The sequence below is a fragment of the Labrus mixtus genome, chromosome 18 (assembly GCF_963584025.1).
Source record: "Labrus mixtus chromosome 18, fLabMix1.1, whole genome shotgun sequence".
In the NCBI taxonomy this organism is placed as follows: Eukaryota; Metazoa; Chordata; class Actinopteri; order Labriformes; family Labridae; genus Labrus; species Labrus mixtus.
In genome coordinates, this window is record NC_083629.1 from 9,538,437 (window position 1) to 9,561,118 (window position 22,682).

A 22,682-nucleotide genomic window follows, 5' to 3' on the forward strand; every position below is an offset into this window, starting at 1 on the left:
CCAGTCCACTCCTGTTATTTGTTATCCCCCATCAGGTACATACAAAAAACTGAAATCTTTCTGTGAATAACAAGTTTGCTGTAAACTACAGAAATCTTTTCTTTTGTTATTTTTTATCTTTTGTTGTTAGCCTTGACAATGAGGATCAATCACACACAGGATATTTAGCAGATTTGTGCCTGTGCACTGGCTTCACCTGTAGCACGTCTTGTGCAAGTCAGGCAAAACAAACAGGGAGTATTCGTTTAAGGACTTTATCTTCAGTAAGCAGTGCTCCCTAACAGATTTGGTTGGCCAAATATACTGCTGCAGACTACAACAAGCAGTAACATGAATAACGTTAAGTTTCTGATTAGCGTTTTAAACAGCCACCAGCTGTTACCTGTATGATAAATTCAGACACGGTGAGATGTAACAGAGAAAGATCAAAGCAGCGTTTGAAACAAAGTCACCATACACCAACGACATATCAACACTTAATTACCTGTTTCTCTTAGAAAGTTTGTGAAAAACTTTTAAAAACTTTTAAAAGACTGATTTTTCTTCTATTTGTAGAGCCGATTATCTATGGGGCCTTTATGCACTGCTGCCTTCTTTTCACTGAGACTCTGCACAGTGCTATAGGGACAGTAGATTTATTTCACAACATGTTGAGACATTTTCCATCGATCCACTGATCACATGCCGCCCAAACCATGGAGGGTTAGATCACGGGTCAAGTGTGATTCATTTCACCACTAGTTGAGTCCCACACAGTATTATATAACCCTATTACATGCCTTGGTACATAACAACTTTACATAATGTAATGACCAAAAAGAGGAAACCACCCATCTGGTTGACAGAGCAGCATAGTTCTGATTTTAAAAACCTTAATTAGTAACTTTTCTGTTGCTTGTTATCGTAATGAAATTATGTTAAACTGGGTTTGCCCAGCAAGAATAAGGAGAGCAGCATGACAGTGTGCACATAGGGCTTGTTAGCCAATGGGTGAAGGTCATCTACTTAGTGAAAGCCTATGGTATATTTACACATTCAAACTTCTGGAGACACTGTGCACAGATCCCTGTTCAAACTTAACCAGCACACAACACATATACACATAAGAACTAACATTAAATGTTCAAAGGTTGTGTTAAACCACTTTCACCTCTTTAGAAACAGACAATGTATGCGTTTATACTGCCTGAAGCAGAGTCATTAATATGCCATCTCACACGCAAAAGCCGTCTAATCAGGCCTTTGATCAGACAGACTCATTTGCATTAGGCTGTGCTGGCTAACACTGCAGGTGCACTAGATTCTTGCCAGAAAGGAGATGAGAAGAGAGAAAAGACTGATACGTTTCTTTGGCAGTATGCTCAGATAAGACACAGAGGAGTCTTTAAGGGTCCCAACAGAGGGATGCCTGGAGGGTACCAACACACAGTGGAAGAAACGCAGGGGGTGGTAGGCAGCTATGTAGAAGCTGAGGGATACACAATATACGGTGCTTCCCTTACTTAGTGATGGTTTGCAAACAAAAAAGAACAATGAGGACATATAAAAGACTGCACCAGAACAATCCAAGAGATGATCTCTATTGGGAGTTGTTTGGAAATATGCATGAGGGAGAACCCAAAGGCACACTGACGGGCTAAAACTGCCTTTAAAATGTTGCCTTTAATCGATTAATTAAAGAAATAGAGACTTCAGTACAAAGAAATGTACCTATCTAACCTTTTTCCACAGAAATTAAGTTACAAAAACCACATTTAAATGCTAAACTATATTAAAGTCATCTATTCCCCTGAAACTCTCTTATAAATATGTATAATAAAATAGAAAATTGAATACAACAAACAAAATCCCTTATTAAATGTACATTATTGACAATTCAACTCTAAATTTAATGTAATGTTGTTGTAATATTTTCTTTAGTCAAAGAGAAGACACAAGAAGAATAGAAGAGACAGTGCTTTGCTAACCATTGCTGGATGAAATGGTTGATATTTGACCACAGTGAAATGAGTTTAATCATAAACTTATTGAAACTAGGAGGGCTGAAAGGAGGACAGGTCTGTCACATGATGCAGTTAACAGTGTTACTGTGCAATAGGTAGCAGGCTGAGCCAAATACAACACAACTGTTTTTAATTCTGTTGATGTTCTCCAAGATGGGCCAGTCTGGAGATATATCGACTATAATTGAGCACTTACTAAGCCAAATTGATGTTCCTTATCAAAGGGCCAATTGGAGCCAAGTCACTCAGTTTTCTCTATTATTATTGCTTCATCTTCTATGGATTGGTTTAGCTTATAGCTAGGCCTGCACTGCACAATTATTTGTATTTTAATTGCAATCACAATTTTGAGCCTTCCCACAATCAGAGAAACAGGTTTCTTATTTACATTTAAATTGTGTAGAAAACTGTTTGTGGTCATTTTGAAAATGTTGACCCAAGTTAAATCATGTTTGGTGAAATATCACGTAATCTCTATCTTATATTAATGGTTGTTTACATACAACGCACACAAACACTCAGCCTGCAGCCTCACTCAGGGGCTGTAGAAGCTACTCCCACCCCCCTACTTTGTTTCCTCTTTACCTGCAAACTGTTCTGTTGGCAATATTCATTAACAGTAGCTGACGATCAAATGACCCAACTACATCGTTTTAGTTTCTTTTGACATAGTTTATTTACTGTCGTAACTTTCGATCAACTAGTCAGTTTTGAAATCCAAACAGGAAATAAAGTACACTCAGCATAAGACAGTATAAAAGCAAAAAAAAAAAAAAATTAGCTCAACAAAGAACATTTTGCTGAGTGCATCTCTTAGCTTAATTGTTAACTCTAGAAACAGCTACTTCTATATGATCAATGCTCAACTCTTACACCTCAGTTTAAAAACGTTTAATTTGAAAACCTTATAGTTGTTGCTGCTTCCTGTTTGTATGCAAAGCCAGCACAATGCAATGCTGGATTTTACTACAGATTTGTGGAGCCTTACACATAACACAAACAACAATAACAATATTAGTTATGATAATGAAAATATCCGAATCAGCATCGGTATGCATCGGAATTTGATTGGAACTGAAATATTCTAATTGATAGTTGTGCTTACTTGATGCTAACTTATCCAACGTAGCTCGGATCAGAAATACGTGACTCGTAGTATGTTGCTAATGGCATACTAACAGTCAGATTAGTAGGCAGTATGCAGTATAAACTGCTTGAGTACATAAGAGGCAGTATGTTAGTGGTTTCGGACAAAGCCAGTGATTAACGTAAAGCCAGGCTAAAGTAACAGAGCAAAGAAGATAGCTTTACTTAAGACAATATGGGCTACAAAATACAGTTAGGCAGTCTGTAACAACTAGACATTCTTGTCAACAAGTTTGTGATGTCGCTTATGGAGTAATGGGAAGTTCAGGGAAATATTACAGCAAGGTTACATCTTAAGTCTTATGATCCAACTTTACTCAAAGTGCATTAAACAAATCCTAGAAGTAGAATCATTTCAGTATAGAATCACTATGAAAAGGGCTTTCCTGTAATCATAACACTTTGGTGCATTTAATTTCATTATGCCTCTGAGCCATATGCTGCATGAATGCCTCTCAACTTAGAGTCGGTGTCTAGCTGTGTAACAGATTGTGGCCTATGGGTCTACACAGCGCATGGTGTGAAAGACTAGTGGCAGAACTGACATGACCTTAGCTCAGTTTGAGCTCACACAAGAGAGTGGCTTATCTCAGCAGCTTAGCACTGTAGAGCTGTTAAACTGGCAACTTTCACTCTTCCTCCTCGAAGAACCCTTAAATTCTAATCTTTGTCAACGCATGGGTTATTTTTGCCAGTCTAAAAAAAATATGAATTCTAGATTTTAGGGACGTTACATGGGAGGCTGACAATATTCAACAATCGAGCAAAATATAACAACAAACGTCTTGCTTTTGGTTTGAAAAGCTTTTGCTTTTGGTTTTATTGCCCCCACAATTGGAAGGGTTCCCTTACCCCAAACTAAACCTCCCATCCCTCCAAAAGAAGGGAACAAAATATTTATGGAATTTACCAAATTCATTTTCACCCGTTATATTTCAGCGTAGGCCTGGGCGATATGACAAAAAATGTTATCACGATAAAAAATTTCATATCAGTCGATATCGATAATTGTCAATAATTATTTATTTCAAATTTAAAGCTGATTTTTGTTCCTGAGTGAAAGTTGAAGAAACCAGATAGTAAATTATGGTTTAATTTACATGACAAACTCTAATTAAACAGAAACATTTCACCATCATAAGCTCAGTGCACGGAGCTGGAAAACGCTGATATAACAGTTTGCTGCTGGGGAGTCACAATTACTGGCCCGCTGCTTACTGAGGGTCAACATCATAGACTGTTTATATTATTTACAATACGGTCCACACTACCACTCATTTCAGACGTTTGGATATTTGTTTCCTTCGATGCGTTTTAATGGGTCATATTGTTTCAAATGGGGGAAAAGTGAGTGTTAGCTGTTTTAGCTGCACTTCTCTTCTGCCTGACCACAGCACGGAGCGGTCACACTGGCCAAATGAACTGGACTTGAAGCGTGCTTCGGCACGGTACGGATGGCCAGTGTGACTGCGCCCTTAATTGACACACGAGTAAAGCATGCAGCTCTGATAGTGCAAACATAATAGTGAAGACCAATAGATCCATATTTTACAACACTGTGATTTTAATGTTGTTTAAAAATTACCTATTTCTGATGATCTGGAAGGATCGTTGTTTGATAATATTAGTCATACAACAGACCACAAGTCTCATGAATCAGGTCACAGATCTTTGTCACAGGTCATATCATGCGTGCCAGAAGCGGCACTCCGCTCTGCTTCGTTCCAAATACGCACCAGGGCTTTTATTTTGACGGAGCCAGCTGTAGAGAATGGATCGACCCAGACAGCAAGTCCGACAAGGAAACACACAGAGGATCAATTTATAAAAAAATAAAACACAATATACAACCATTCGATTGTGTATTCCATCACTTTATCAAAATGATGCCAAAACAGGCACCAAACAAACCTCAGAAAGACCAAGCAACATCAGGGCATGAATTTCAGTGTGGCATTGCAGGAATCGAGCACAAAACATTAAATTCCTGCAAGTCTTCCTTTCATAATGCGAGAAAACTTAAAAAATTAATACATTTTCAATGCTTTTTATAGTTCTCTTTAGAGCCGTTTTCACATATGCACTACGGATAATATCTAGATAACTACAGGAGGACTGCTCCGGATATTCTCCCGACCTAGGCGTTCACATATGCTCCTCACAGCTGGAGACTAGGTAAGACGTGACGTAAATAAACAACGCGGAAGTAGCGGCCGTAGCAACAGAGTCCGCTACACGACGCTATAATGAGAATATTTGCCTTTATATCAATGCTACGTGTAATCCAATGGAATGACAGCATCCACTAAAGAGCGGAGAACAACATAGTGAGGAACAGAAAACATAATGCAGCCGTTTAATTACATGCAAGGAGATCGTAGTGATCGCGTGCAGACACTTTATGCACCGTGCGGCAGTGTACATAAACATCACTGGGGTCCCATTGGCTCGAGGTGAATCCTCCGGAGTATATGCTTTCCTCCTTCTCCTCAACACACATGTGAATACACACGTGCATGTGGGCAGGTGAGCATTGAATAGCATAGGCGACTGTCTGCATGGTGTGCTTCACAGACTATAACTCAGCTGTCCGCCCAGGTATAGTTGCAGACAAGGATTTTTATTTTCTTTATCAACATAAGATTGCCATCCACGATTAATAAACTAATGGACAGTCTCCTTTTTGTTCGCACTCCTCACATCCGTGTTGCAAGCATAGGCTGTTTTCGAAACCACGTACTATACTACTAGTACGTACTAATTTGGCCAAAATGCAGTATGCAGTATGTGAACAAATGCGAGACCTGCAGTATGCCAAAAATACCCGGATGTCATACTGATTCGGGAAAAATGTACAGTATGCATCGGACCAGTCTACCTCACGTACTGTCTCCCAGAATGCAAAGCGCCAGGTCAATATTTACAGTCAGAGAAATGGCGGAGCGCAGTATTTCCACGGCGGCTGAGACTGAATATAAATGTAAGTACCAATTACCAGACAACATTTGTCATCATTTGCTTTTGTTTCATTATAATAACGTAGAATTTTTATTTGGTTAACATTATAATTTGGGCCCTTAACGAACGTCAAGCTGGCGTGTAATGAAGTTATGCCTGTTAACGTAATGCTAAATATCACAACGACGGCAACGCTAGCATGCCGTCACCGTATATACACAGGTAACTTTACTATTACGCCAAACTAATGTATATTTATTAAATTAATTAAGGGACAGAACAGGACACAGAGGCCCTTATCCGTTGGCGAACCGAAGCCTGTTCAGTGGCCGCAGGAATGCAGCCCAAAAGGGATTTGAGTAAGTGGACGTTAAGTTATTATTGTTCTTAAGTGAGCTTAGCTGCTAGGCAAGTTCACTTATCTACAGAAAGTAGTGTGATAAAGTTACATCTTTGGAGGTACCAGTGTTCTCATACAAATAAGCTTTTACTGTTGTGTTGTGATAGAGAGTTTGTGAAAGAGCGTTCCCTGGTGGGGAAAGTGGACGTGGGGAAAGTGGATGTGGGGAAGATCAAACGAAAGTGGGAGAACCTCAAACAAAAATACAAGGTAGGGATAAGTAAGCTGCTGCCTTCCAAAGGTGTTAGATCACCTGCAATGACTTTAATTTTGCCTTTACACAAGCTGTGTGTGTGTGTGTGTGTGTGTGTGTGTGCGTCAGGAACTGAAGGCCCCCAGAACGGGAGTGAGCACGGAGGGAGGAGAGGCCACCGCTGCATCCTGGAAATGGTATGCCCTGATGGACGAGGCACTGGGCTGGAGGCCTTCAATAACGCCTCCGGTCACCATTGACTCATCAGGCCAAGATGTAGTGGTGGTCTCTCCTCCCTCCCCTCAGGCAGGTGAGTGTTCCGTTCCGGCACGGAGCAGAAGAGAGCCGGAATGGATTAAAATACTGAGGCAGTTGAATGAGAGGGATGAAGAAAGGGAGAAGCATTGGATGGAGAAGGAGCAAAGGCGAGAGAGAGAGGCACTGGACAGAGAGGAAAGGAAGGAGAAGGAACAGCTGGAGAGAGAAGAGAAGAGGGAGAGAGAGTGGAGAGAGTGGCTGGTGAGGAGGGAACGGGAAAATTCAGAAAGGGAGGAAAAGAGACAAAGGGAATTGATGGAAATTGTTGAAAACATGTTTAAAAAATAAATTAAAAAGCAAAAAGGAATGTGTGGAGGAATGATTGAATGGATGGAGGAATGATTGAATGGATGAAATTTTAATAAAGTAGTTCCATATTTTTGTAGTGTCACTACTTAGGTCACATACGCTTAAGCTACATTCTGAAAAGTAAACAGTTAATTATCCTATATTATTTATAAAATCTGCCTGTATTCATCTCTGAAATACTTACTACTGCCCATATAAGGGTGGATGAGCCAAACAGTCCTGGGTAAGATAATATATTTCAACTGAATGGTGAACCACCATTATATCTTCATATTTTTTTCTGTACAGAAATGACTAAAGCAAAATGTGAAACAGGCACTTTTATTAACAGAAAATGCAATGTGAACATGCTCATGAAAAATTATATTTGTGAACAAACAAAACCTAAATCTCCATAAATAAAAGTAGTGGAAATGAAAATATATATATATTAATAGGTATGGTCCTCCAGTGCTTGGATGACCCCAATAGGTGCAGAAACTTCTGCTGCCAGCCTGTTCCTCATTATGTCCCCTGGCATTTGATCATCAGGGTGGTTCGGGTGGTCATCACCCTGGTCATGGAAGGCCCCTCCTCCACCTCTGGCTCGACCAAATCCCCATTGTTGATGGAGAGGTTGTGGAGGAAGGCACAGGTCGACACCACTGCCGGAACAAAGGTTGGCTTGATCTACAGGAAAAAATCAAGTTTAATGTAGCTGTATAATGAAAGAAAACATGATTGAATAGCTTGCATTACGCTGCTTTTCACTTTTGTTTTCATTATTGTCTCAGAATGTCCATACCTGTATAACTTTGCTGCTTATATTTAATAGCCACTGCTCAGTACTTATTCAACTAGTGTGTTAATTTACACATTAATGCTGTCTCTCACCTCCAGGGCCTTGAGGAAGATGCTGCGCCACCGCGTCTTCATCATGCCAATCGCCCTTTCCACCACACACCGAGCTTTGGCATGTTGCCGGTTGTATCGTGCATGAACAGGGTTTTGCACCGGCTCCCTGAATGGGGTCATCAGGCTGATTGGTGCAGCCAGGCAGGGATACCCCCATCCCCAACAATACACCAGCCATGAGGGGGGTACAGTCGGTTTACATATAGAGAACTCCACCGCAGGACCCTGGCATCGAAATGTGACATCACAAATTCAATTGTGATTATACAATATATTTTCAAGTAATTACAATGTTTACAATCATGAGAAATTCACACATGAACATAATGACGTTGCAGTTGTTGGGTGACAAATAAAAATCACAGTAAGTGTGAGTCCTGGTCCACATTCACTTTAATTGTATGTGCGATGACTGCAACACCACTTCTTGTGAAACTCCAGCAGTGTTAGGTGGACTTAAAGTGAACCCAACCTTCCATAGGTATTAATGTAAGTACGGTAAATGATGACTGAATTATTTATTGGATCAACAATCTCTTTAGCAGTGTAAGCTGTACTATACTAATACATTTCTGACTTTCATTTCTACCTGTATATGTATTGAGGAAGCGGCCTTTGTGATCACACACCACCTGCAGCTGAATGGAATAGAAGAGCTTCCTGTTGAACAACACAAAATGTAATTGATAACCACTCACATTGATATGGGATTAAAAACAGTTTAATATAGGTGGTATTTTGTATGCAGGTTACCTGTTAAGGTAGTCTTCTTTGTTTGCTGCAGGTGGCTTGATTCTAATGTGTGTCTCATCAATGCTGCCAGCCACTCTGCAGAAGGCATGGGAGCCAGCCAGGTGGGCAAAGCCTTCCCCTATTCCCTCTAGCTCATCAGCAGCAGGGAGATGAACCACCCTCTTCATGAACAACATCATGAACCGTGGTGATGGGGACATCAAAGGCTCCTGACACCACCCGATACGAGGTGGCACTGGCCAGCCAGTATAAATATATCCCCACTTCGAGGTCTTTGCTCCAGCCATGGTCCTTGGTGTATCCCAGACACTCCACCAAGGCCTTCACTGTCTGCCTTGACAGACGGAAGTCTTTCTTTAGTTCTCCATCTCCCAGGTAGAGGCGGACAATAGCGCTGTGGCCATTCAATTGGAGGTATTGTCCTCGCAGTCCACGCTGAGTAGGGACAAGATGTTTCAGTTGTCTGAACTTGTGTTTCCAAAGTGAAAAGTGTTTTGCCATTAATTAAGTGTTTTTTGGTTACTTATATAATACTACTGTCGATTTGCTGTGAAATTCACTGTTTGAATTTAGTTCAATGTTAAGAAATGAAGTGGTTACTAATAAACATACTTGTCACACAATAGTATTTATTGACTTATCTGAGTGTATACCTTCAATATTAGAGGTGAGGAGCTTACATTAACTTCCTTACATAATCCCAGTTTACCCTTACAAATATTTAATGTGTCCTACTTACATGGTCTTCATTTTGTAATAGGATCGCCAGAATGTTTCTCCTGTTGGCAGCTTGTCTCCTTCTTCTTCTTGCCACATTGTGGGCATGAACCAATGACAAATATGACATTTTCCGATATTTATGTGTCTTACCACCTCAGATGTTCCTGCTTTTTCGACTGTACGATGCATGTGATTCATGTGGACAAGCTGCTGCAATTACAGGGTCCTTGGCTTGCTCTCTTATTACATATTATTCACAGCTGTGTAAAAATTAAACCTGAATGCTTGAAAAGTATACTACAATGTTAATAGTATATTTCATAATGTAATGAAATAAATTACCACTAATAATAGCATGCTAATCATATTTCAACCACGGGTGTTATGTAGCCTATAAATGACAGAAGATATGAGAGATTGTTGACTGTTTTATTTTAATTATGTTAATTCTTTTGTTACATGGTCGATAACCAAAGTCAGAGTAAAACACACAAACATACTACCAATTAACAAGTTGATGAAAAGGCACCCAGTTTCATTAAAGCAGAATTACAAGAATGATGGAACGTAGCCTTCGCAAGATGAATGAGATCCGTCTCCGTTACATTTACTGCGCCCGGATGACAATCAAATACCGCTGAATTAACTTAGACCCGATGTCACAGGTAAATGTTTTTGTCCCATGTAAAATAAGGACAATCGAAATGAAGCCCTTGTCAGCTTATTTCACTGCACCGTAGCGGCGTTTACCTCCAGATGGGCCGTTGTTTACGTCCGCATTCCAGGACCAGAAACCAGTTTAACCGTGCCAAGCATATACTGCAAAATAACCGACGACTGGCAGTCATACTACATACTACTGTTGAACGCAGTATACAGTATACAGTATATTCTACATACTGATTTAGATAGCAGTATGTAGTACGTGGTTTCGAAAACAGCCATAGTGTCTGACATGTGCCCTGTTTTCTTTTGTTTTTAAGCTGCATGACTTTAACAAGGCTCACCAACAAGCAGATCATAACAGACCCGAGAGCTATATTTCAAGTCTTGCATTATTTAGGCAACTTTAAACACTAACTGCTGCGTATTGTCAAAAGATCACACACAAACAGGTATAGAGATAAGGGAGGAGTCAGGGCAGGACAAGCTGTGTGTATGATGGGCAGTGTCGGTCAGGTTAATGAAAATGAGTAACTAGATACAGTTACGAGTTTCTACTTTTAAAAACTATTAAAAAGTAACCGAGTTACTTACTGAGTTACTGCTTACAATACTACTATAAAAGTAAATTCCTTTTTTGCTTCAATCCTTATATTAATGTTCATATTATTTAGTGCTGCTGGTGACAAAATTGTGGTGGGAAAACTCGCACATTTAAAAAAACACTGTAGTTATTTTCAATTTGTAGATATTTTACAAATTAGATCTCTGAAGACAACAGACTCAACAGTTGATATGAAACACGTCGCCGACAACATATCTATCTATCAGTCTACTACTCTGCCTTACAGATCGCGTAGCAGGCTGTATTTTAAATCAAGTCAGCGGTTTGTATGGAGTGGATCATCCTCGGTCTGCCAAGCATGCACCAACATGAGCTGAACTGCCCCTGGGTCTCAGGTCTGCAGGGTTAGGCTATCAAGATGGGTGTTGTTGGTTTAGCTCGGTGCTTTGGTCTTGTGAGATAATTTTTCCTTCCTGCACAAAGACTACAACTCACTGCTATATTCTTGTCATTTAACTCGTATGTCTGTATTTCCTGCCTGGCCTGCCGAATAAATGTCAATGAACTTTTATCTGGTGTTGTTGTCGGCTGTTTCACATGCCTGTAGTAACGAGTGACTCGCTGTTTTAAATGTCAGTAATTGTAACAATGTTATCAAATCTGGAAAGTCACTAGATATGTTACGATACTAGTTACTGCAAATAGTAGTGGCGTTAGAGTAATGTGTTACGTTAGTAATGGGACTAACTAATATGTGACTGAAACCCCAAAAATAAGTTGCAGAATAAAGCATTTTTAACAGCATACATAATCTTTTATAAATAGGCTAATGTAGCCTATTTCTTAGATAATTGTTCCATTCTACCTTATTTGTTGGATGGTTTTGTCATTTGTATGGGGAAATGGCATGTTAAAATATCAAATGTAAACTTTATAAAACCACTGTAAACAAAATGATATATCATGTAATGTACTTATACACTTTTCATGCATAAGTAGTTTTCTCAAACTAAAAGGAAAAACATCCTGCTGAATGAATAATCAATTATATGGTTAACTCTGAATCTTTTCCGTAGAAATTGAAATGAAATGCTCAAGTCAACAAACAGATAATGTTACATTCTTCTGATGGTCTCATTTGCTTTTGTAGGTCACAAAGAGGCATCAGTATTGATTTCAGTCTGTTTCTTGACCAGATGAAACTTTTCACAGTATGTTTTAGCTTGCCTAATTTGAATTGCCTTTGCATTTTTGAAAAGGGAAACCGTGCTTCATGTCAGAAACTATGTTCAGAACTGCAAAAAAAAAAAAACTGTTCCTCCTCTCAATACTGTAAGCCAAAGCTAAGTGTTTATTTTCCTTAGTCTTTAAACGGGGAAATCCATAACAGATTAGCTGGAGTTTGGTCATTCAGAAAGGCAACATTAAATATAAATCCACTTTGAGGTTGACTTGAAGTGGTGTAACAGTAAACTGTTGGTCCTGAGCTAGGTCTGGCTATTACAAAAGCAGGACAGGTAAACAATAACTAGACAAACTGGTTTTTCATGTGCGTGTTAAACCACACAGAAGGACGCAGAGCACTAGTGTTTTCCCTATCTCTAGGTCTCCATCGGGCCAGCAGCTAAAAGAAAACAGCCTTTCATTCCACACACACCATGTGATTTATATCATACAGTATTTCAAATTTGCGTTTTAAGGAACCTCTGAAATACACAACAGACTCCAAACAGACTATTTTCATTCCCCAAAACTTTCTATGACATATCGATACACATCTTAAAGGTAAACTAAATGTTTTCATTTAGCCATCTGTAACTTTATTATTAATTTGATAGTTTCGTAACACCAAACGTCTAACCATTTACCTTTGATTTCATTAGAGAAAAATCAGTTAGTTGAAAATAAATGAAATAAAAGTATGTTGATGTTTTCGATCAGCAGAAAAATCTAAAAAATATTCAATGACTTTTCTTAATATGCAATTTCAAATTGCAGTGATATCAAGACAAATGACTTATTTTTACAGCCAAAATCTTGTAGTTAAGAGGAAGCTATGTATATGCTACATAAAAGGAATATAGGGGGGTTGATATTCGCCTTTATTTTTTACTCATGCAGCTATTTGCCTTTACTAACAGCTGTGCTAACTTACCCATTACACCCTGTGTCAGTAACTTGGCACTGCCAACTAAGGCTGCGTCTCAACATACTAGTCTCTTCATGCACCTGTTTACTTGCAAATGTTGGCTGAAAATTTAGAGTACATGTACAAAGCAAAGGTGTCTGGCTTCTTTCCTTGTTAGCCTCAGTTGCACTATCTGTATTAAAGCTACGATATATAGCAAGTATCGCTTTGGACTGGGTGGAGAATTTGGCTGGGTAAAATAAAATCCAAAAACGTTCACCAAAGTTGGTCTGAAATAAGTAATTGAAATGGTTTTACCTTGCTTTTAATTTATGCAAAGATATAGCAACCTTACATTCTTTTTTTTTTCACTATGATATTTTAGATATCCTTTTTTCCATTTTTAACTGCTGAAAGGGCTGCACAACTCATTTTGAACAAGCTGCATTGTTAAGAATTAATGTAGTTGGATTAGACTGAAATACTAACAGTTCAGATTGTGAGGTGCATGCAACCTTTTACAGGGTTTTACTTTTATCACAGTGTTGGTCAGTCTGTGAGCTTGACTCATATTGTGTAGAAATAAAAAGAGTGAAGTGAGATGAATAGACTGAGAAGTTTTTCTTACTTGACAAAAGCGTTCTTGATTTAGTTTAGTTGATATAATATGCAGTTAAAAAGCTTAATTGCAATATATTGTATCACAATTCTCAGCGTATCGCAAAATGTTTAAAATCGCAATAGAATCGTATCGTGTCTTGAGTATCGTGATAATTTCGTATCGTGGGGACTCTGGTGATTCCCACCCCTAATTACTATATAGTTTAAATGTAAAAAACAGCTGATTCTGTAGGTCCACACTTATTCTTTTGTCAAATCTCCTTCTCAAGCAGCCCCACAGACAGCATGCAAACAGAAAGAGCTAAAAGGCTAGATGCCAAAGTCATAATAGCAGAAGCTGTTATTGTAAAGACAACGTGAGACAAAGACCTGTTTATGACTGTCTAGTATCATCTAGTCTCAAATAGCTATAGTCTGACATATCTTCAACCAACCAAATGCTGCTTCAAGTTGCTTTGTATTTTACAATTTTGGAGTTTTAATTTATTGACACAGATTTATATTCAACAAAAAAAAGCCTTTTTATCAAATCAATGTCAAAAGGCTTCTTCCATGATTTTGTACTGATCTTGTATTTTCATTATAATGCAGAACACAGCACAAAGATCTGTTAAGATAAAAATGCATAAGGGAGTCAAGAGATGTGTGGTTTTATCCTTCATCACAATAGCATACAGACTCAATGTCAATCAACTTCAGTGTGTCATAGCCTTTAAAACGAAACAGAAGACTAAAAGCCTCAAGTATCTGAAAAGTTAATAAAACCCATCTATGATTGCTTATGAAGGTTTTATTGCACCACACTTGATTGCCGATAGCATGCCTACATAGTGTATGGATAAAAGATGATAAGAGCCTGAAGTTATTCACAAGTCTAAGCTAAGAGTTTAACAAAAGAGAAGAACCAGAAGTCGAGTGATCTCAGCCTTTACTTCAGCCACACAGAAGACCTTCTTGAGAGCCTTTCTAGTGCTGTGCTTATTGTTTCCTTTGGTGCTTCACTTTGTGATTTCCTCTTATAACAGCAGCACTTTTCATTGACCTGGACTCTAGCAACACTGAGAGCACTCCCACAGAAGAAAGTATCTGTAATGACACTATATTCATTTATCTGTGGATGAGAGTGCAGTGCTTTCTTTAACACATTACACTTTCCTGCAATGAATACATACACCTATAACCACAAATAAACACACCTGACTGACTATCAACACTTGCACTTATTAACTGTTGGCCTCATGCAGGTCAACAACAGACTCAGAATGGGCTTGTTTACACAAGTTGAAGAGAACAAAGGATAGGCTATAGCTTGGTCTTTTCAGTTGATTTGGTAATGCTGTTATTTGTCCTTCCACCAGAGTGCCAATGCTAAAGCTCTTATCATGGCAAAACACTTTAGCCAGACACCGAATCGGTTCTAGCCCCAGCAGGGATGACTAGTCTATAGCTTGTCTAGCACTCTGTCCTCCAATAGAAAATACAAAAAGAGGTCCTTGGGGAAAAAAATTGATATTCCCCAAGAGGAACCTACTGCAAACAGGCCTTCATAATAGGAAAAAAAACAAAAACATGTTTTGTACAATGTTGTCATGGTGATTAGAAATCACCAAATATGAATGAACAAACATTAATGAGTGCATATTAGCTTTAACTCAGTTTGCATGTCCAGCTGATGATCACATGGGCAACATGTTTGTCCTAAATAAAAAATAAATTAAAAAACGGTTTGTTTTACATCTAAATTGGTAACAAGTAATGTCAGGGTAGCTAATAGCAAGCTTGAGCTTAACGTTATTTGATTGTGTCCAAAAAATGTTGTGAAAGCATTATCATTTTATCAAGGCCTCAATACAAAAGGTAAAACTTATAATTGCAATAAATTAACACTTTTACAATGTTTTTATTGTGAGTGCTTATATTGCTACTGAAATTACGATCAATTGCACAGCACTAGTTGCTGGCGATTGATCCATCAATATCAGTCTTTTTTTGGTAGGAATATTGTCAATAGTTCAAACAGTGACGGCTGGATCTGGAAACGGGGCAATAGATGTTTGTGCCCCCATTAAGAGAAGTGATCAGGTGGTCTGCTGGGCTCCTGTAATTAACAACTTCAGCCAAATCCAGCCAGGCATGACCAGCAAATTAACATGCAGCAGCTTTCACACTCTATCCCACAGATCTGCTCAGTGAGCAGAAAACCAATACAGGGCCACTCTGAAAATAGCCCAGACCACAGACTGTCCTTTCAACTCCAATACCACTGATACTACAACTCCAGTTGTACAGCAAAGCCATAGACAATGAGACAGCTTAAAAAATATTTGGCTGCAATTCTCACAAAGCCTGATGGACAGCGAGCTTAGACTGGTCCTTGACAAGGTTAACAAGGTGCTCTGCTCAAAACTCAATGTTTGTGAAATATTCAGGGAATGTGAGTCATTTCACACGTAAAACTCTCCAATAATCGTTTCCATTTTATAAAATGCATGCATATCAAACAACTGACCTTTGGGTCCTCTTAAAGGCACATGCTCTATATCTAACTTGTTTAATGTTTCTGTAATAAATACACTGTTATTGCTGATATTTAAAATGATAATACCAGGGAATTGGTCTTGACAGCCTCCCTTTTTATCAAGGAAAATTGCTATTCTTGCAAGTATAATGATTAGTATGATTTTTTTTTTAAAACAGAAGATGCTGACAGGAGTGAAATGGCGCTGAATATATTCCCCAAAGTCCCTGTCCATACCATCTCTCATCACAGCTTCCTGTCCACACAGGAATCACCAGCGCCAGGAGGAAATCCTTCCTTGGCTGAAAGCACAGTCAAATCAGGGTGGTTGGGGGGCATCAACACGTAGGCCGTACTATCAGCTGCTGGACAAACAGACCAGCCTTATCTCTGACTGCACATGAGGGGAAGAAAAACAGAGCTGTGTATTGACCTCCACGTTGGTTGAACTACTCTTGACATTGAAGGTATAAGACAGATCTAACCATATTAGCTCTAAACAGTTTTGCTCAAGCTTCTGAAAACTACAAATCTGATGCTGGTTGTTATAGATGAACCATTGTGCAAAAAATCATGAAAACAGCAAACATACCACCATGGAAAAGATACATGCAAGGATGCATCAAGCTGTCAAACAAATGGTTCAAAACCCTAAAAGTCTCAGTGCTCCTTTAATTCCAGAGACTGTTCTTTTCAACTGACTTTCAGTCCAGTTAATGTCAAATGTTACAAAAAAACAATCACAGCAGGATATTTGAGAATCATACATACTGGTATCAACTTGTGACATGTGAGTCACATTCACAACAAGACATATTTACATCCTTAATCAAGACAAATTCTAAGGGCAATACTTGAATAGAAGAGACATACTTGACATGACTAAAACACTGAGAACCACACATCTTACATGCACTTCATTTTTTTCCATATCTCGTAATTCCCTCTTGACAACTTTTTTCCACTCCACATGTATCACGTAATACTCACTATGGGGAAATGACAAATAAGCTTAGGTCCACAAAACTATAAAAGGTCACCTTGGTTGTAAGAGGAGTTAACTCAGGTGGGATGCAATAAAAAAAATGCATAGATGAAAAACTATATTGTAACCTAATGTATGCTGGTTTGCCAAATTTGATTTTGCATTTAGAAAAAGTGGATCAAAAATAGGTTCCATTAATGTTATACAAAACTTTGTGGTGCAGCAAAAGTCAGGCTGCAGCAGAACAGACTCATGCCTCTATTATAGTTGAGTTAGACAGGGTTGAAACAACATCTTTACAATAGTTTTATGCTATATCCATATACATTGCACTTCCTTGTCAAATTCAATGAACACCAGACCCCGCAAGTGTGGCAAATATCCATGTTGCATGACTTTCAAATGATGTATCTCAGGGTAACTTACAGCAGCTTGACTGCAGCTGAACCAGCAGACAACCAGCTGGATGCAGTGTCTACTCTCAGTTCACCTTAAAGTTAAATAAAAGGTGAATTGTGTTCTCCACGAACAGGTGAGCTAAAGAGCTGCATATACTATTTATTTTAAAAACAGTCGTATTGACACGAGGCAGAGTGGCAACATAATGATGGTCTCTCATGTGTTTCTCATCCACTGATAACACAGGCAGCATCAGTTAGCATTGGCTAGCAAGTTAGCCGCCAGGGGTGCTAGCTCCCATTTGCTAGCATTCATGCCTTAACAGTGTCGCTTGTCTTATATAAATATATATATGTATAATATCGGAAAACAGCAGGGACGTGAAAAACACTTCAAATTGCAATGGAAGTTTTATTTTTTATTGTGCGTAGAAATTTATCCTCTCAGCTAGCCTCCAGTAGTGACAGCCAGCTAACCTGACGCGTTTGTTTGACGTTAGCTGTCGGCTGACGCCAGCTAGCTTAGCTCGACTAAGCTAACCCCAAGGCAAAGGCAGCATCAAAAGCGCTGGTGACATTTCACTCACCTAACAGTGAACGGAGGTGTTTGAGTCGGGTCAGTACATCCTTCTTTGGGTCCAAAACTTTCTGTGTAGATTTCTTGACGTCTCCATGTCCCCTTCGAGTGAACATTCCGCTGTGAAGTGAGACCGTGGAAGCTGAAATCACCTGCGTTTCACCATTCACCAAGCCTCCAGTGTGACTGTCACTTCCCTCACCACCACTCTATGCCTGCTCGGTAAACATTCATCCGACGGCCGCTAGTGTCCTGTTTCTGTGGGTGTATAAACACGGAAGCAGCAGACTGACAGAGAGGAGTGGTGGACCAACATGAATACGCCTCCTTGTTTACAATCCTTCCACCTTGCACCCCAAGTGTTTATTCCTTCGTGTGTTTTATTTCTAATTCGTTTAACATGTCGGTTTGGCTACCTCTCTTTTCCTTTTGAAAGGCAACCAAATGCATTTTGCAAAGAGGGGTTTTTACTCTCCTTCCAGCCCCATACGATTACATGAGAGACACGCTTCAGTGCAATGGCCTGAAGTAGAACTGAGGTTGAATTTACTTTTGTCAAGTAGTCAACAAAATTGTTATCACTTGGGCTACTGCCACACCATTCAGGTTCGATAAAATGATGTCGGGGTCTGGATGCTGTAATAGCCTCCAAGCGCCCTCTGCTGTTCGACGTATTTCATCACAACATGGAAGCAATATGAATGAATCCTTTGGATTATTAATTTGTTCATGCAACGCACTTGGACAGCCAATGTAGAAAATTATTGAGAGGAAGAGAAACTTTCAAAGGTGGCTGTTTTCTTTGATCTCTCACATCTTTTATATATCTGTATAACTTTATTTTCTACCACACTTATAGGGTGTTACATTTTGGTCTTCCTAAAGATTATTTTCTTAAGATAGCTCTTGTTTAATATCTTGGAAGACTACCAAAAGTAAACTATTCACATTTAAGGAGAAGAAAACACAACAGTGGTTGTTTAAGGACATTTTTTACAAGAAAATAGTTGTCAATTCATATCCTGTCATTTTACCAATCTATCTGTACAATTATTCAAAGGCTACAAGAAATAATTATTACAAACCAACCACACCGATTGTTTTGGTTATTTTAAAAATAAATGAAGTCACCTAAAATCATCTGCCAGTAAATAAACACTATATTAAATGAGCAAATATAATGAGTATATTAGGCTTTATGACAGTTTTTCAGAGCAGACATTTGAACTTGTCAGTTGCATGATAACGATAGGTGCTCAGAAAACTTCAATGATGGCTGCAATCCATTAAAGTGTTTGAATTTCAAGGCTCTGGTATGGATAAGTGGCTTACTTATGCAGCACTATATTGGAATAGTCATTGCCGTGTTACAGATTACATAAGTGTTAAAAGGCTTAAATGTCTTCTGTATTTTATGTTAGCAAAGTATGAATGTAAAATTTACACGTTTGATATCCTTTGCAAATTAACAGCTATACTGATGCCTTAATTTTAACATGCTGTAGTTAACAGAACCCCTAGTTACATATTTTAATGCAATTATAATCAAAGCATGTAATAAAATATTAAGTGTCTCCCTTCTAATTTCCAATGCACTGTATTGTTACAATAGTTATGATGAACCAGGGAGCCTAACTTCCAGATGAAAGAAACTTGTGTTTTTTGATATTCACACCTCTCTACAGTGACACTTACAAAGAGAGAAAAAAAAGGTAGAAGAGCTTCACCACTTATTCAAGCTGCTGCCACTTGACTTTTTAAACTTGAGCCTGTGATGAATGAATGTAAGAATACAAGGGAATTTTTTTTAAATAGAAGAGCTCTCTCTTACAGTTGGAGTAAACTTAGGGCTATGCTAGATTGAACAGAGTTCAGTGTGCTCATGACTTTAATGGATTCTTGAAATAATTTCTTCTACATGGTTTAGCAGACGGCGAATTCCATTTTGTGAATGACAAAAAGTTTGTGTACTCTCATATGAATCTCAAGCTCAAATAAATTGGATGCATCCATTAATCAGGCCCAATAAACCATTATTTTTGAGCAATCTCGTACTTTCGCTTGTCTTAACATATCTGTCTTATTTTGGTGGCAATTCCTTTTTTTGGCCAAGCTGGGGAAATTATTTTATTTACACATTTTAGACACATTTTACAAAATGAAGTTAACGTTTGGGACTGAGCAATTTGTTTCAAACAATTCCACTCATAAAGAAACAGTTCAGACCAAGTCATTTGATTGGACAAGAGGGTTTCCATGAGTGCTAATTTAGACAGATGGCCTTTGTTTAGATTGATAGCCATTTTGAACCACACAGGCCACCATAGCGTGACTGCATGATACATTTTAATATACAGATAAGTGTAAGTATAAGACGGTCTGTCTTCATAGACTCTCAAAGCTCATGTAGCAAGGGTGCCGAAACAACTCGGCAAAAGTCCAATCCTAGTCAAATCTTTAAATAAGTACTTTTGTAGGAGCCAAATAAATAAATAATGAACACTACTATATGCTGCTTGTTGAACTGTAGTGTAAAAGCAATATCGCACTCAAGGTTGTGATGCTGAATATAAGCACTCTGTGGTTTTCATAAACTGAATAACCACTGTGCTGATATTTATTAAGTCACTCACTCCCCTGTGATGTTTCTTATATAACTAATCCACTGTCCCGCCACATTACATAGCTAAGACACAACATGCCGTTATATCAAGTGAAGTCATATTAAAGAGAAGGCTCATTTTTAATTTATTGTACTTACAAAAATGAAAAGAGATGCTTACAGTGAAGTTCTGGGCTTACCAGGAGAGGGCGCCTGAATCATTCAGTTATCTTATCCTCTAACATACCAATGCAGGCTGCACATATCGTCAACTTTATGTTTCCATAAATGTTTTCATGAATAAAAAACACCTCTGCTGTACACATAGACTGATTTAAATTTAAAAGCATTTCTTCAAAGAAAGGGAGAAAAATTATTCATAAAGCCATTGCAGATGAAACTTTAACCAAAGAAAAATATCATAAAGGAGTAATTTCTGTCGTATTGTTTGAATAACATTGACAGTGTCATTGACAATTGTTCAGAAGACGTCTTTGAAGGATCTTATACTCGCAATAAAGAAGGCAAGACTGCATTTTATTTTATCTTCCACCCCCACAAACTGAGCACTGTCAATGTTGTGAGAGTCTGTCTCTCTTTTTCAAGGTTCTCCACAATGAATGTCTTGAATGATAGGAGAGGGAACAGAGGCTAGTGAGAGCGCAGGCCATAGAGGAGGATTAAAAAGAGGAGTAAAATCAGCCTTTGCCCTGCAGTTTGGTATGACACTCATTATCTGAAGTGGGCCATTCTAAGAAAGGAGGAGGTTGCCTGTCACAACAGATGTTGATTACACAAAACAGGGTAGTTTGGGAGGATGCGTGAATAAAACACGAGCTCACACACACATACACAGGGTTATTGTTGGTGCTTTGTCACCAGTCTTAATTGATTGTAATCACCATTCCTTCTCGGCAAACCTCCTCTGTTCTTGAAGTGTATGGCTATTGCTCATTATCTGAGACGACATGGACACACAATAATCTATCAACAATAACAATGGGACTAGATGTTTTCTTTCCTCTCTTATCCCGCACCTGGAGATATTTTGGGTCCAGCTTTGTAAAACATAAAATAAAGTAATAGGCTACAGTAGAACAATTCAACTTTGGAGTATGCTGCCCCACACTGTTTTGTCTCAAAGATAATTATTGTTGAATTAGACCAATATGGCTCCAACTGTGACATTATTTTTGAAGGAGATCTATTTCAAAATGGGACTTCCAGAGTATAAACCATTATCATAAAGTCTTGTTATACAGGCCTAAAATTGGCCATTGCAAGAACCTGGCAGTGAAATGAAGATCTCATCTTGACCAAATGGTGGCACTGTAGCCTTAGAAATGGGAAACTACCTTCTCATGGCCAGGCCGTCGGACTGATTCCAATCCAAGGTTTGAAAAGCACTTGTCTGCTCTAAATTGTTCTTATAAAGAGCTTGGAAATACTTGACTTTTCTCCTTATGTGGTTATGGATTTCCTTTTTGTACAATTAAGTGCCATTAAAAGCTAATGTATCCTGTTAAACCACATTAAGGTGTTGGGCTGGACAGTGGCTCAGTTATCCTTCCTCTTATTGTGAATAGGCGCTCTCTCCTTTTTGAGCATTTTATGAAATCTGTCTTTGACCATTCAGAAACTTCACGATGAACATGATCAAAAGGGAAATGTCCACAGTGGTTGCGGATCCTCTGCCAGTGAGACCACCCACAGACATGGATGAGCTACGGAGAAATGAAACGATGAAACAAAACCTATCTGTGTTTGAATCAGTCAGGCTCACGCATACACTTTATAATATAAAACATCATTTTTATTTTAAGTACAATATTTTTATTATTTATTGATTCTTCAATAGTCAATTCGACATATTTATAATTATATAGTTTGATTAAATACAATGTACTAATTAAATACATTTTAGACCAACT

At 38.5% G+C, this 22,682-nt stretch overlaps 1 protein-coding gene across 8 annotated transcripts in view; it reads right to left on the minus strand.

The window, feature by feature from the left end:
* The window catches only part of ralgapa2 (Ral GTPase activating protein catalytic subunit alpha 2), a 92,756-nt gene extending 74,336 nt beyond the window's left edge, over nucleotides 1-18,420 (minus strand). For 4 of the 8 annotated variants that reach the window (XR_009676466.1, XM_061063271.1, XM_061063268.1 and 1 more), the window contains exon 1: nucleotides 18,160-18,420. Coding sequence is in view for 7 of the 8 variants with exons in the window: in XM_061063271.1 (XP_060919254.1) it covers nucleotides 18,160-18,265 (106 nt within the window). In the remaining variant the exon portion in view is untranslated. The remainder of the gene's footprint in view (nucleotides 1-18,159) is intronic. The other 4 variants (XM_061063269.1, XM_061063265.1, XM_061063267.1 and 1 more) reach the window with 2 other exon arrangements.
* Nucleotides 18,421-22,682: the final 4,262 nt, after the last annotated feature.